Source organism: Nyctibius grandis, chromosome 1 (genome assembly GCF_013368605.1).
Source record: "Nyctibius grandis isolate bNycGra1 chromosome 1, bNycGra1.pri, whole genome shotgun sequence".
NCBI classification, from domain to species: Eukaryota; Metazoa; Chordata; class Aves; order Nyctibiiformes; family Nyctibiidae; genus Nyctibius; species Nyctibius grandis.
In genome coordinates this window covers 101,350,929-101,365,141 of record NC_090658.1, presented here as the reverse complement: position 1 = coordinate 101,365,141, position 14,213 = coordinate 101,350,929, and the positions used below count along the sequence as shown (strand labels likewise).

The window sequence follows — 14,213 nt, the reverse complement described above, 5'->3', positions numbered from 1 at the left end:
AAAAACATGCTATTTTAGCAAATGGAGAAGTTCTGAAGTCCTTGGCAAATACAACTGGAGATCAAAGACAATGAAGAAATATTCCTTTTCATAAATATAATGGTTGAAGCCTCACTGAATATTCCTTCACTTCAAAAGTAAGAGCAACACTGTAAGAGCAGCTCTGTAAGGTCATTAGATTGAAAGTGTGGACCTTTCAGTGGTACAAATTTTGGATGTACTTTGCTTAACTTGAAGAGCTTGACTTCACACTTTGTCTGAACTAATTGAACTATTTTTAGATTTTGCAGAATATCCAAAAAAGTGATTTTTGTTTTGATATCAGAATAAGTTTAACTTCATATCATTCTCAAATGTAATATTCAGACATTAGAATAAAACTGGAATTGATTTGAGAGCTTATTTTCTCAATGTAATACACATTATCCATAAGTATCATCTCTTATGAATTGCCACCACTACTATTAACATCTCTATCTGAATTACAAAACACATGCAAAAATATCAAAATACAAACTTTCATTTACATATTCTTTATACCAACTTTTGTTTTATAAGCATAATGGAATATAAAGTTTGACAATGCAAAGGCAGACAGAATGACCATAATTAATAAAAAGGTGTCTAAGAATCTTTTTTTAACTAAAACTCCTTACTTGAGGAAATAGTACTTCAAGACATAAGCTGAATCTTTCTATTCCATGATCAGATGAAAAGCAAATGATTTAAAGTTCTACTTAATGTAATCTTAATGAAATACTACTGAAAAAAAGTAAGAGGGTTTTTTAAAGTTCGACTGGTATCTAAAACAATAACAATATATTTGAAGGTGTCTTCACAACACTCCTGCCTTACTATCCACCATTCTGTGAAATGTATATAAATATAAAGCATCCAAGTAAGTATCTGAGAACAAATGGTGTAATTTTGTTGCTTTCTAAGCAACATAAGTTATTCTGTTAGATAAAAGAGGTATCAGCCTGAGTAATGTTTCTTGCTACTTTGCAGAAAATAGTTATGAAAAAGCAAGACAGACGGCCCAGGTGTGGCCTTATTGAACTTAACTGACATTTCCCTTTCTCAACTTTGTTATTCTACACACATGGTATTTTTTTTTTTTTATCCTGGGTCTTTTCTGTGTAAGAAAATTTGCAGTAGTTAAAAATCCAAAATGATTTTATTTTTATTTATTACTTCATACAGTGTAAAACTTTCGGTGAACACTTACTCCATTGAAAGCAATTTATACGATGTTGTCTTAAACCATGTCATTGGCTTAGCTTCTCTGAACGAGTTCTAACTCAGAGAAAGTCTGTGGCTCTTCAACTATAAACTGCCAAGAGCCCAGCTCATCTCTCTCCATGGGCTTACACTGTACATCTGACAGACAGGCTGCATTGGCACAGGATGGCAGGGATAATCAGTCTCCCCTAGAAGAAAATGACAGCCACAGCCCCTGCGGAGGCTACATTGCCTGATGCCCTGAGCCACACAGCCAGCCCAGCCCTGTTTGGTACTGGAGATGTGAGAGCAGACATGAGCTGTGCTTGCAGGATGACCTTGCCCTATTAAAATAGGAACTGTATGAATGAAAATGGAAGCAGGTATTTCAAATGCAGAAAGGATGTGTGAACAAACCAGCTGAACCCAATTACCTTCCTTTGTGCAGCAGAAATAATAATTTCATAACTTCAGGTGACCCTGCTAAGATAAGCAGATATTTGGGCCTTGAGAAAACTAATAGGTCCTAATTGCCATGAGCAGGCCCACCTGGGACCTTCCCACACACGCAGCCCATTGTCCAACAAGCTCTGTTTCAGCTCAGCCCTAATCAGCTGTAGGCACCTAGATCTAGCCTGTGCTATTCTGTAGATGTGCCTGTTTGTAGTCCTGCCTCTGGCCTTGTCTCAGGAATGGACTTCAGCCCACACTGTAAGTAATTTTTCTCTTTGGATGGGCCCCTTGTGTGTACATTGTAGCTTTGTTCCTGATCCTGTCCATGGACCTGGTCCATTGCTTGTGATGCCTGGGGCTCGTGAGGGACCTTGTTACCAGTTGCTGGCTCTGCCAACCCTGTTTAGATACTGCAGGACTGTGCCTTGCTTAATGACAGCACTGCCTACACTGGGGTTACCCTTGCATCCTGGTTTGTGGCTCTCCTCATGGAGCATCCTCGCTCTTGCTCCTCTCTGTTAATAGGCTCAATCTTCATTATGTATTAGGGTATCCATCAGGTGTTCTAGACTTTATTTGTATAAGAGGTTGTGTTCCTAAATTTACTTGTGTCAAAAAGGATTGGTTTTCACACAACTTCATGTATTTTCCTTCAAGATATATTTTTCTTAATGGCATCAAGATTCACATCTATGACAGAAGGGTGAAACTATTTTAAAAACATCTAAACAATTTAAAACCAATGAACAACTTACTGAAAGTGAAAACACTTCAATACTTTCTCAGATAGACTACAAATGCTAAGTGGACTTGTCTGATGTATTTGTGGAATAAAAAAGTAACAAAGCACCGAAATTTAAAGTAATAGAATGATATCAAAAATACCTACATGCCATTTTCCTCTTTTGGACAAAAAAAGAGAATACTGAAGAGCATCACATATAGAATAGATTAATGTCAAACTCAAAAAGCCACTGGAAGGCCTACTTTGCTGAGGAGTCTTAATACTGTTGTTTGTTACTTCCACATAGGTAAAACAATGATGGATCAGTATCTTGCTATGTGAGATACAGCATATATTCAGAATAAAAAGATTTTCCAAATCTTAACTAAGCAATCAATATCATGTAGTTACCCTCAAGAGAAAACAATGAGGCAATATTGCTTATCACCTTAGATTTCTCAGCAGCTGTCTTCACATTTTTGTAGGCTCCTAAACAAACAAGAATTTTAATGAAAGATGTATTTGGATAAAGACAGTCTTTTTTTTCAAATACTTCCAAGAAGAGCTTCTTTTAAACCAGAAACGAAGCATGGTGGTATTTGTTTAGAAATACCAGTCATCATGAAAGCTGGAATCATTTGATGCTGAACACTGATGTTTTGAGATAGAGTTAACCCAAAGATATGGAAGAAGGGATAGACTGGGAATGACTTTGAAGGTGAACAGAGCTATGTTACAAGAACTGATCCAGGAGAGGGCAATATAGAGAGTCATCACATGAACAACAATAGGATGGGATAATTTTGTTGAAAAAAATATTTACTCAATTTTTAAAGATCATACTGCAAACTTCCAAGTTTGACATAGGCTAAATTCTCTTGGAGGCAGCAGAGACTACTCCAGACATCTACAAAAGGTCTCCATATTAAAGTTTCCATCACAAGTACAGTTTACAGTTCAAAAGGAAGGGCTGTGGTACATGATGTTACAAAGTATTTATTTTTACTGTGCAAATACTCAAGCCTTGGATTTTTTATGAACTTGGTTTTTACCAAAACAGATCATGCTTTTCATGTTGACAAATCCCATTACAGTGCCTAAGGGGTCCCCAGCTAACAGAATGTAAAGCTTTTGAGAAATGCTGATAGACATCAGATTCATCAGTCTTCTAGACTGAGGAGACAGCTGAGTCGTCTATGTAAAATTTTGCTTCTGAAATAAAAACTGATTCTAATGTTATATCAAAGAGCACCCAGGGATTCATTTATTAGCAGGAGAGAAACCAAGTTGGTGACTGAGAGCTCATGGCTTATTTGCAAATGTATGAATCCTAGTACACAAAGTATGATAGTTCCCCAAAGACGTAGAGTCCTGAGCAACAATAACTTTTGTTTTACTCTTTAGGTTATTTACTGTCACCTTTGATATTTCATCTGAAAGTGAACTTGCTATTTATGAAGAAAAATGAAGTGCATCTGGGTATGTAAAGAAGTTGAATTACAGATAAATGACATAAAGAACACACACAAAAAAAGAAATGAGATAAGAATAAATGTGGGTTTTTAGTATTGCACTGAGATACTCTTCACTGATTTATAATGTGCAGTTATGACCGAACTTCAAATCTGTTCTGTGCTGGAAAATATCCCAGGATCATAAACTGTTGGAGACTACATGAAAAATGAATTGCTAGGGCAGTGATAACATTTTTATAAGTTTAAGCAGCCTTATATTAATTGTTTGTGGTTTATACTCTTTGAAAAATCAGAATTCAATATTTTCAGTACATCTGATAATGAGTTACACTAAATGAGTAATTTTGTGAAATTTCTTTTTTTCTTTGAATTTGCTTCTGTGGGAATGTTATTATATAATATCTCATTGAGTGATAAAATAAAAAGTATTTTCCAGTAATATATTATTGTATCATTTATATAAACAAGTCCTCATGTTCACAGAATCACAGAATGGTTGAGGTCAGAAGTGACCTCTGGAGGCCATCCTGTCCAACCCCCCTGCTCTGGTAGGAACAACTAGAGCCAGTTTCCCAGGACCATGTCCATATGGCTTTTGAATATCTCTACAGATGGAGACTCCACAACCTCCATGGTCAACCTGTGCCAGAGTTCTGTCACCCTCACAGTAAAACAGTACTTCCTGATGTTCAGACAGCACTTCCTGTGTTTCAGTTTGCCCATTGCATCTGGTCCTGTCACTGTGCACCACTGAAAAGAGCTCAGCTTCTTTGCACCCTCCCTTCAGGTATTTATATACATTTATGAGATCCCTCGCTGAGCCTTCTCTTCTCCAGGCTGAACAGTCTCAGCTCCCTCAGCCTTTTGTCATAGGAGAGATGCTCCAGATCCTTAGTCAGCTTAGTAGCCCTTTACTGGACTCTCTCCAGTAGTTCCAGGTCTTTCTTATACTGGGGAGCCCAGAACTGGACACAGTACTCCAGGCATGGCCTCAGTACCAATGCTGAGTAGAGGAAATCACAGAACCACAGAATTAACTAGGTTGGAAGAAACCTCTGGGATATAGTCCAACCTTTGACCCAACATCACAGTGTCAACTAGACCATGGCACTAAGTGCCACATCCAGTCTTTCCTTAAACACCTTCAGGGATGGTGACTCCACCACCTCCCTGGGTAGCCCATTCCAATGCCTAATAGCCCTTTCTGTGAAGAGATTTTTCCTAATGTCTAACCTGAACCTCCCCTGGTGCAACTTGAGGCTATGTCCTCTAGTCCTGTTGCTAGCTGCCTGAGAGAAGAGGCCAACCCCCACTCCACTACTCCTTTCAGGCAGTTGTAGAGAACAATAAGGTCTCCCCTCAGCCTCCTTTTCTCCAGGCTAAACAATCTCAATTCCCTCAGCCGCTCCTTATAAGACATACCCTCTAGACCCTTCACCAGCTTTGTTGCCCTCCTCTGGACTTGCTCCAGCACCTCAATGTCTTTCTTGAAGTGAGGGGCCCAGAACTGGACACAGTACTCGAGGTGTGGCCTCACCAGTGCTGAGTACAGGGGGACAATCACTTCCCTAGTCCTGCTGGCCACACTATTTCTGATATAAGCCAGGATGCCATTGGCCTTCTTGGCCAACTGGGCACACTACTGGCTCATGTTCACCTGTCTCTCCACCATTACCCCCAGGTCTCTTTCCGCCGGGCTGCTTTCTAACCACTCTTCCCCCAGCCTGTAGCGCTGTATGGGGTTGTTATGGCCAAAGTCTAGGACCTGGCACTTGGCCTTGTTGAACTTCATACCATTTGTCTCGGCCCATCTATCTAACCTGTCCACATCCTTCTGCAGAGACTTCTTACCCTCAGGCAGATCAACACTCCCACCCAACTTAGTGTCATCTGCGAATTTACTGAGAGTGCACTCGATACCCTCATCCAGACCATCAGTAAAGATATTAAACAGGACTGGGCCCAGTACTGGCCCCTGGGGGACACCACTAGTGGACTGGATGCCAACTGAATGTGGTACCATTCACCACCAGTCTCTGGGCCTGGCCATCCAGCCAGTTCTTAACACAGCGAAGAGTGCACCTGTCCAAGCCGTGGGCTACCAGCTTATCCAGGAGAATGCCGTGGAAGACAGTATCAAAGGCTTTGCTGAGGTCCAAGTATACTACATCTACATCCTTTCCTAGGTGGGTCACTCGGTCATAAAAAGAGATCAGGTTGTTCAGGCAGGACCTACCTTTCCCAAACCCATGCTGACTAGGCCTGATCCCCTGGTTGTCCTCTAGGTACTGTGTAATTGCATTCAAGATGATCTGTTCCATGGAAAGCATCACTTCCCTCAACCTGCTGGCGAAATGCCTCCTCATGCAGCCCAGGCATTTGCTTTCTTTGTCACAAAGGCACTTTGCTGGCTCCCATTCAAACCCCAGGTTCTTCTCTGCAAAGCTGCTTTCCAGCTGGTCAGCCTTCAGCACGTACTGGTGCTTGAGGTTATTCCTCTACAGGTGTAGGACTTGGCAGGACTTCTCCTTCTTGAACTTCATGCGATTAATGTCAGCCCATTTTTCCAGCCTGTTGAGGTCCCTCTGGATGGCAGCACAACCCTCTGATGTATCAGCCACTCCTCCCAGTTTTGTGTCATCAGCAAACTTGATGAGGTTACACTCTGCCCATCAGCCAAATAATTAATGAAAATGTTAAACAGGACTGGACACACTATTGACCCCTGGGGTACACTGCTGGTTACTGGCCTCCAACTTGACTTCATGCCACTGATCACCACCCTCTGGGCCTGGTTGTTTATCCAGTTTTCAATTCATCTCACTATCTGCTCATCCAGCCCATACTTCATCAGCTTTTTCACGAGGATATTGTCGGGAACAGTTTCAAAAGCCTTGCTAATGTCAAGGTAGACAATATACACTGCTCTCCTCTCATTTATCGTGCCAGTCATGTCATTGTAGAAGTTTATCAAGTTGGTCAAGAGTGACTAACCCTTGGTGAATCCGTGCTGATTACTCTAGATGATTTTCTTGTCATTCATGGTTTCTAGGATTAGCTTCTCCATCACCTTCCCAGGGATCGAAGTGAGGCTGACCTGCCTGTAGTTCTCCAGGTCTTTTTTTTTGCCCTTCTTGAAGACAGCAGTGACATTTGTTTTCGTCCAGTCTTAGGGCACTTCTCCTAAACACCATGATCAATTAAAGTTTATTGCCAGTGACCTCTCAATGACATCTGCCCGCTCTTGCACTATTTGTGGGTGCATCCCATCAAAGCCCATGGATTTATGTGTATCCAGCTTCCCTAAGTGTTTCCTGACCTGAGCATCTTCCACCAAGGGTACATCTTCCTTGCTCCAGACTTTCCCTCTGGTCTCCATATCATTGGATTTCTGAAGGACAGTCTTACTAGTACAGACTGAAGTAAAGGCGGCATTCAGTACCTCAAACTTTTCCATGTCCAGTGTCATCAAGTCCCCATCTCATTGAACAATGGGCCTACATTTTCGCTGTTCTTCCCTTTGTCACCTATGTGCTTGTAGAAGCCCTTCTTGTCTTTCACATCTTTTATCAGATTCAATTGCATTTGGACTTTGGCTTTCCTAACTTTATCATTGCATGCTCAGATAATGTCTCTGTATTTCCTCCCAGGTTAACTGTCCTTGCTTCCACCCTCTGTATGTTTCCTTTTTCTGTATTTGAATATGGCCAGGAGTTCCTTGATAATACATGTAGGCCTCCTGGTATTTTTGCCTGACTTCCTTCTCTTTGAGATGAACTGCTCTTCAGCTTGGAGGACGTGATAGGCTTTCTTGAGTCCTTCTTCCCTCCAGGGCTTTATCCCATGGGACTCTTTCGAGCAGATCTTATACCCAGCTGTATTCTCCCTGCAGTAGATATTGGGGTGGTTGAAGTCCCCCATAAAGACCAGTAAAGTGCAAAATAAGGATTGAAGTTTCAGCAGTGAAATGGAAATATATTACATCAGATATATGACCAAGAAATTATATACTCAACTCAAATTGAGGACAACAAATCTACAAATATATATTACATATATAAATGTGTGTATACATGCAAATGAAGGTAAACAAATTTGAAAAATATTAGTGCTGAAAAGTTAAAAGTGTAGCTAGCCAGCATTTATAATGAAAAATTAGCACTGAAGCTGTAATTACTTAGTAGCTCAGCACTTTGGCAGTGACCCAGAAAGATCCAAATACATGTTATCTCAATGGTTTAACTGGGACTTGCAAATCTTATACTACGCATGCTCCCTGAATTGCAGCAAAAGCCCTCAGCAACTTGGAAAAATAAGTTGTAAATTAGTGATTAGTTAGTAGTCATGACACTGTGCATACTAAACTATTTATTTTTGTTTTTGTTAGTGGTAGTATATCGCAGATTGTCAATAAAGATAGAGAAGCATTCAGAGCATTAATGCTTGTGCTTGATGATATAGACTAAGGGCTAGGAATGCAACACTTGAGTATTACTGAAATCCAAAATGATTTTCTGCCTCCCACACATAATCTGAGTATCAGGGTATTCACACAAAACAGAAAATTAGGAGAAAAAGGAATCACATTATCAGATTGTATGGGATTCATCTAACCCAATGCAGAAATCCACAGCCCATCTTATCCTAGAACAGATGTCTAAGATAGGCAGATGCCCTGTTTCCGCTGAGTAGAAAGGGAGTCTGAACAATTCACTCAGATGGAGCTGTTTATATTCCATACATGCAGAGAGATGATACTGCTGATCTCATTCTTCCTCATGCTTAGATTTTCATTTTCTGTACCAAAACATTTGTTCTTATTAGCCTGTCTGTGACTAAATACATGACACCTAAGACTGCATAACAGTGAAAGTAAAACAATGCAATTAAAATTGTGTTTTAGAACGTCATCATTTTTTTTGCCAAGAGCATCAAAGCTCACGCTCAGAATTGTACTTTTAGTGGAAGGAAGGTCAACTGAGGAACAATTAGGAGACACAATCTAAGATTTTCCATGCTAATTCAGTTAAAACTCTTGTTAAGTCATACAAACACACAAATATGTAAATATTTTTATATATGTTATTAAACAATCATATAAACATCCTTCACATAGAATTGGACAATCACATCTGTAATACAAGATACTTCAAAAGAGAAAACTTACCTTTGAACCCAGCAGCACAATGACATGAAAAGTGGCCAATTAAATCCATACATGTAGCTCCGTTTTTGCAAGGTGAACTTGAGCATTCATTAATTTCAACTTCACAGAAGGGTCCTTCATATCCAGGCACACAGTTACAGCTGTAATTATGCAAGTGGTCCAGGCAGAAACCATATTCAGAGCACCAGTTTCCAATGCAATTGTCTATATCAAGTTCACAAAATGTGCCAGTGTAACCAAGGGGACATATGCACCTGTTATTGAAATAAGACGAGGGAAAAAAAAAAAAACAACACACAAGTACTGAATATATAGGTCAATAATGACTAATAATGTTAACAATATTTTCACTTTGAATTACTCACAAATGAATTGGAATTTATTTCAATCTTCTTTCTTTCCTTTAGTTAGTCACTAAGTAACTTTATTTCACATAGATTGCTTGTAATAATTAAATGGAAATGCATAATAATCAAAATCTCAGCTATTTAGATTGGACAAACTAGTAGCTATATCGCTTTTAATATCAAGCTTCCCATGGCAATATTCAAACAGAAAACTGGTATAAACTATGGGGATTATACTTTTTAAGAATTTATTTTCTGAAAACTATTAGTTCCTTTCTACAATATCACTAAAAGAAAAAACAGTATTACATCCTGCTTGCTCTGGACATAAAATCAGTATAAAAATGCTTTGTCACTAGAAACAAAGGTTGCAATTTCTGTCTGTAACTGAAAAATAAAACAATCTATACAATTTTAAAGAAATTTAGCAGGATATTTTTTTCCCACAATGTAGGATGACATATAAATTGTATAAGACTCGAGATGACTTTTTCATGCTTCTCTTTCTCTCAATTTTTTTTTATGTGTGAATGAAAACTAAGCTGGATTATCTCAAAGCTGATCCATATCTCATAAAATTAGAAAATCCCTTGTACTTGGCAATATTTTCTTTGATTGATCCTCTCCTTATCATGTCCAGAGGTCTTCTTGCACAAGAGGAGATAATCTTACAATCTTGATCCATAGAGATGTTAACTAGAAACTGGAAAGAACTAACATGTCAAAGAAACTTTGATTACTGCAATTTTCCCTACTGATCCATCTGGCAGAAAGGATATTTATTAATTTATTTTTAACAGAAGCGAATGTTCATGTGTCTGTCTGCTTCAGTCCTTGCTTATTATTCCTGCATTTTTATGTTGAACTTGTGGAAATTTCCACTTAAATATTTTTATATCCCTATCAAATTTCCGACAGGATAACCGTAAGTCAGTAGGAGAAAGACCCCATGTAAGATTCTGTGTACAGAAAGGATCCTATAAAAGGTAGCATGATGGTAGCTATTTTGAATGTCATTTCACAAGATCTTTTTGCAATATAACTTTTGGACTAAGGAAGTTATAACAATATCCACCACTGGTATGTTTTTTTCCCTGTTTGGTTAGGCTCTAATTTTACCTGCAATCCATTTTGGCAAGAGAATTTGAAAGACCAAAGAACTTTTTCTGTGTATGAGCTAGAGATCGAGAAGGGCAGAATGCTGTGGGAGCTCCATCTGTCGTAGTACTAATGAAATACTTCTGAAGAAAAAGGAAGAAGGAAAAGCAATATGTATAAAATTAATAGCTCCTAGTATTTAATCCAATTAATTTTTTTTTTCTCCCAAGGTAATCTGTGGACATTAGTGCAGCTCTGAGAGTTCAAGAATATCTTCAGAGCACACAGAAAATTAGGTGATTTTTCCTTTTCATGTTGTGATTAAAAGAAGCCTACAGTAAAGAAAGTATCTTTATAAGGACATATTGTTGGTTGATATGTGGAATTCTACAGTGGTCTGAGTTTAGAGATGGTTTAGTCATTTTCTTATAATTAAAAGGCTTTTAATCTATGGAAAAGCTAGATACTATTAGAAAATAAAATGGTTAATTCTTTAAACAGCAAAATCACTAAGTGATTGAGCCACAATTATTATTTTTTTATATGTATATAGACAAATATCAGCTGCTTTCCTTTCCACTAGCTCCTTGAAGGAAGGTCCAGGTTTCCCAGTCACACTTTTGTCAACTTTGTGTCTTCTTGATCACGAGGAAATTTTTTGATAACACTTGAGGCCTGGCTTTGTGCTCCCTTGTGTCTCAAGGTGCATCTGTATAACCATTTTAGATCAGATAAGGAGAAAACTTTTATGATGAATTTCCTGACTGTTCCAAACAGCAGTGTTTTGTATCACATTGCAGAGCAGTATCAGAGCATGTAAAATTGATTTATTTCAGTTGAAACTATATAAGTAGATGTGTTCCTTGGAGTACAGCTAATGCACACCAACTGCTAATGGGCTTTTAGTCCATGGACCACAATAGAGCTTGCTTGAAGAAAGCCCTCCATATCTTGAATAGTGTAGTTGTGAGTTCTTCAGTACCACAGCTTTTGCTTTACAGATCCACTGCTACTGCACTGCAGTACCTACTGTTCTGATTTGGCCCAAACCAGGCCAATTAGTCTTAGAGAAACCAAGGTCACTGCTAAATTCCTCACTGCTTACGAGTGAAGAACCAAAGGGGGGTCGCAGCTGCAGGGGGGAGCAGACAGGGCAGGTGACCCAAGATTGACCAACGAGGTATTCCATCCCACACATGTCATTCTCACTTTCCTATTTATCACTAACCCACTGCCTCCTGGAGGTGGGGCCCAGGAGGGAGGGGCCCTCCTGTCTCCCACTGATTGGTACCAGCTTTGCCAATTTTCCAGTTAAAAGCCTGCAGGTGTGATGGCAGGGGGAGCTATTGCATTTTGCCCTCTGCCCGTGCTGGGTGGAGCTACTGCATTTTCCCTTCTGTCTGTGCTGGGGGAGGTACTGCCTTTTCCCCTCTGCCTGTACTGGGGGGGAGCAACTCTGCCTGAGGAGGATTTCCAAGCTCTTGATCTTGGTTTTGTACATATTTGTATATATTTGGTTATTTCTATTATTATTGTTATTATATTCTTTTTCATTATTATAGTTTATTAAAACTGTTTTAACTTTCCAACCCATAAGTCTCTCTCCCTTTTCCCTTTCCCTTTCCCTTGGAGGGGGGTGGAGAGGGTTAACAGAGAGCATCTGCCACCTGGTTAATAGCTGGCCCAGCTTTAAACCGTGACAGATTCATTGGCACCCAAGGTGGGGCTCGAGAGAAGCTCCAACAGGTTACTCTGATAAGTTGAATCCTGGCTCTGGTGAGAGGAGACCCGGAGAGCTCAGCTGAGAGAATATCAGATTTCTTCCTTTGAGATTTACGAGGGGTTGGAAAGTTAAAACAGATAGTGAAGATGGTGATGTCATTTTTGAATGCTGTGTTATCTCATCTTTTTATGGAGTTTCTTTCACAACTGAGTATTGCAATGATGCCTTACCTGCCGTGGGCACTGTGTTATTGCTTGCTTCTTATGAATGTTTACATGCAGTTTAGCAGTGGGCGCTGGTCGAAATGTATTGTTTTGGTATGGGGTTTGATACTGATTTATGCTGTGATAAACTGGGCAGTTAATATTCCGTTCTCTTATCTCTATGACACAATGATGGGCAGCTTTAATCGCGAATCAGTAGCAGCGACTTCATCTGCACGCTCCAGGCATCCTTTAGCTGATTCTGTTAATGATTACACTTCCAGTTTTACTTCGGGAAATAGCACCTTCTCCTTTTCTGCCAAGCTGATTCCACTAGATTTTGCGAAATTAGGATGGTGCTGTCTAGGTGGCATGTTTTTATTTTCGGTTGTCCTGAATGTGTTTCTGATGTGGGATAAGATTAAATATCGGTGCAGGGACAGTTGTAGGTGTTATGCAGCCACCTCAGATCCTACAGTGTGTACTGCCGCTACAGCCACTAAACCCACTGAAGCCTCGGCAGCCTGTACCACAGCTGCTACACCCCCCAAGATGGCCACTGCAGCTACTCAGACTCTCAGCACTCCCAAGACAGCCACTGCATCTACTCAGACTCCAGCATCTATTGAATCTGTACCAATTGCTCCTGTAACCAGGAAGAAATACCAAAAGAAATCAGCTCGTGAAGTGAAGGATGATGACTCGGAGCCTTCTAAGGCAGAGCCATCATATGACCCAGGTGAGGGCCCTTCTCAGGCAGAGTTAGGGCCTGACACAGATGGGGGTTTCCTCAATCGTCCTTTTAAAGCAGACCCATCACAGAAGAAAGGTCCTTCTAAAGCAGAACTATCACAAGAGGAGGACTCGGATGTAGAGATAACCTACCACTCTTTATCCCTGAAGGACCTGAGAAATATAAGGAAAGACTTCAGCCGTTATGACGGTGAACCTATTATTACCTGGTTGCTCCGATGCTGGGATAATGGGGCAGACAGCATGCAATTGGATGGCAGAGAAGCCAGACAGTTGGGATCCCTGTCCAGAGATGGTGGTATTGATAAGGCGCTTGCAAGAAAGTCAAACACTATCAGTCTCTGGAGGCGACTCTTGTCAGCTGTAAAGAGCAGGTATCCCTATAAAGATGATGTTATGAGTCACCTAAGCAAATGGACCACTATAGAAAAAGGTATTAACTCCCTTAGAGAACTGGCTGTGCAAGAGATTATTTGTAGACACCCACGGGAAGTTGTAGATCCTGTAGATCCTGATGAAGTGGAATGCAACCGATCCGTGTTCCGGAAGGTTGTGAAGAATGCTCCACCGACATATACCCATACGTTGTCAATATTAGTCTGGGGAGAAGATGATATGGCACTTTCTACTGTGGGTAAAATGGCTAACTGTATGCGACAGTATGAAGATAGTATTTCTTCCCCACTGCAGGCACGCATCTCGGCTGTGGAAAAACTGACTAAGGAAAACAAGGACTCATTTAAACAACTGTCAGACAAACTGTCCATGATCGAGAATAAACTTGACTCTCTACCTACACAGGCGCGCGTTGCAGCTGTTAGGAGAAAACGCTCTCCTACAGGACCAGCTCAAAGGAAACGGAACACATCACGAGGTATCCTGTGGTTTGCCCTGCGTGGTTATGGGGAGGACATGAGCAGATGGCATGGACAACCTACCAGTACCCTACAGGCACGAGTACGTGAGTTGCAAGCTAAAAGAAATACCAGAGAGAATTTTTCTAGAAGGATGGGTGCTCCAGTTACCAGTGAGCAGGACCGCAGCCGGGG

The 14,213-nt window shown here is 40.3% G+C and overlaps 1 protein-coding gene across 1 annotated transcript in view; it reads right to left on the bottom strand.

Moving 5' to 3' along the window:
• The window catches only part of EYS (eyes shut homolog), a 1,023,158-nt gene that overhangs the window by 873,830 nt on the left and 135,115 nt on the right, over window positions 1–14,213 (bottom strand). The window contains 2 exon segments of the mRNA XM_068405393.1: window positions 8,722–8,723; window positions 9,041–9,294. Coding sequence (XP_068261494.1) covers window positions 8,722–8,723; window positions 9,041–9,294 — 256 coding nt within the window.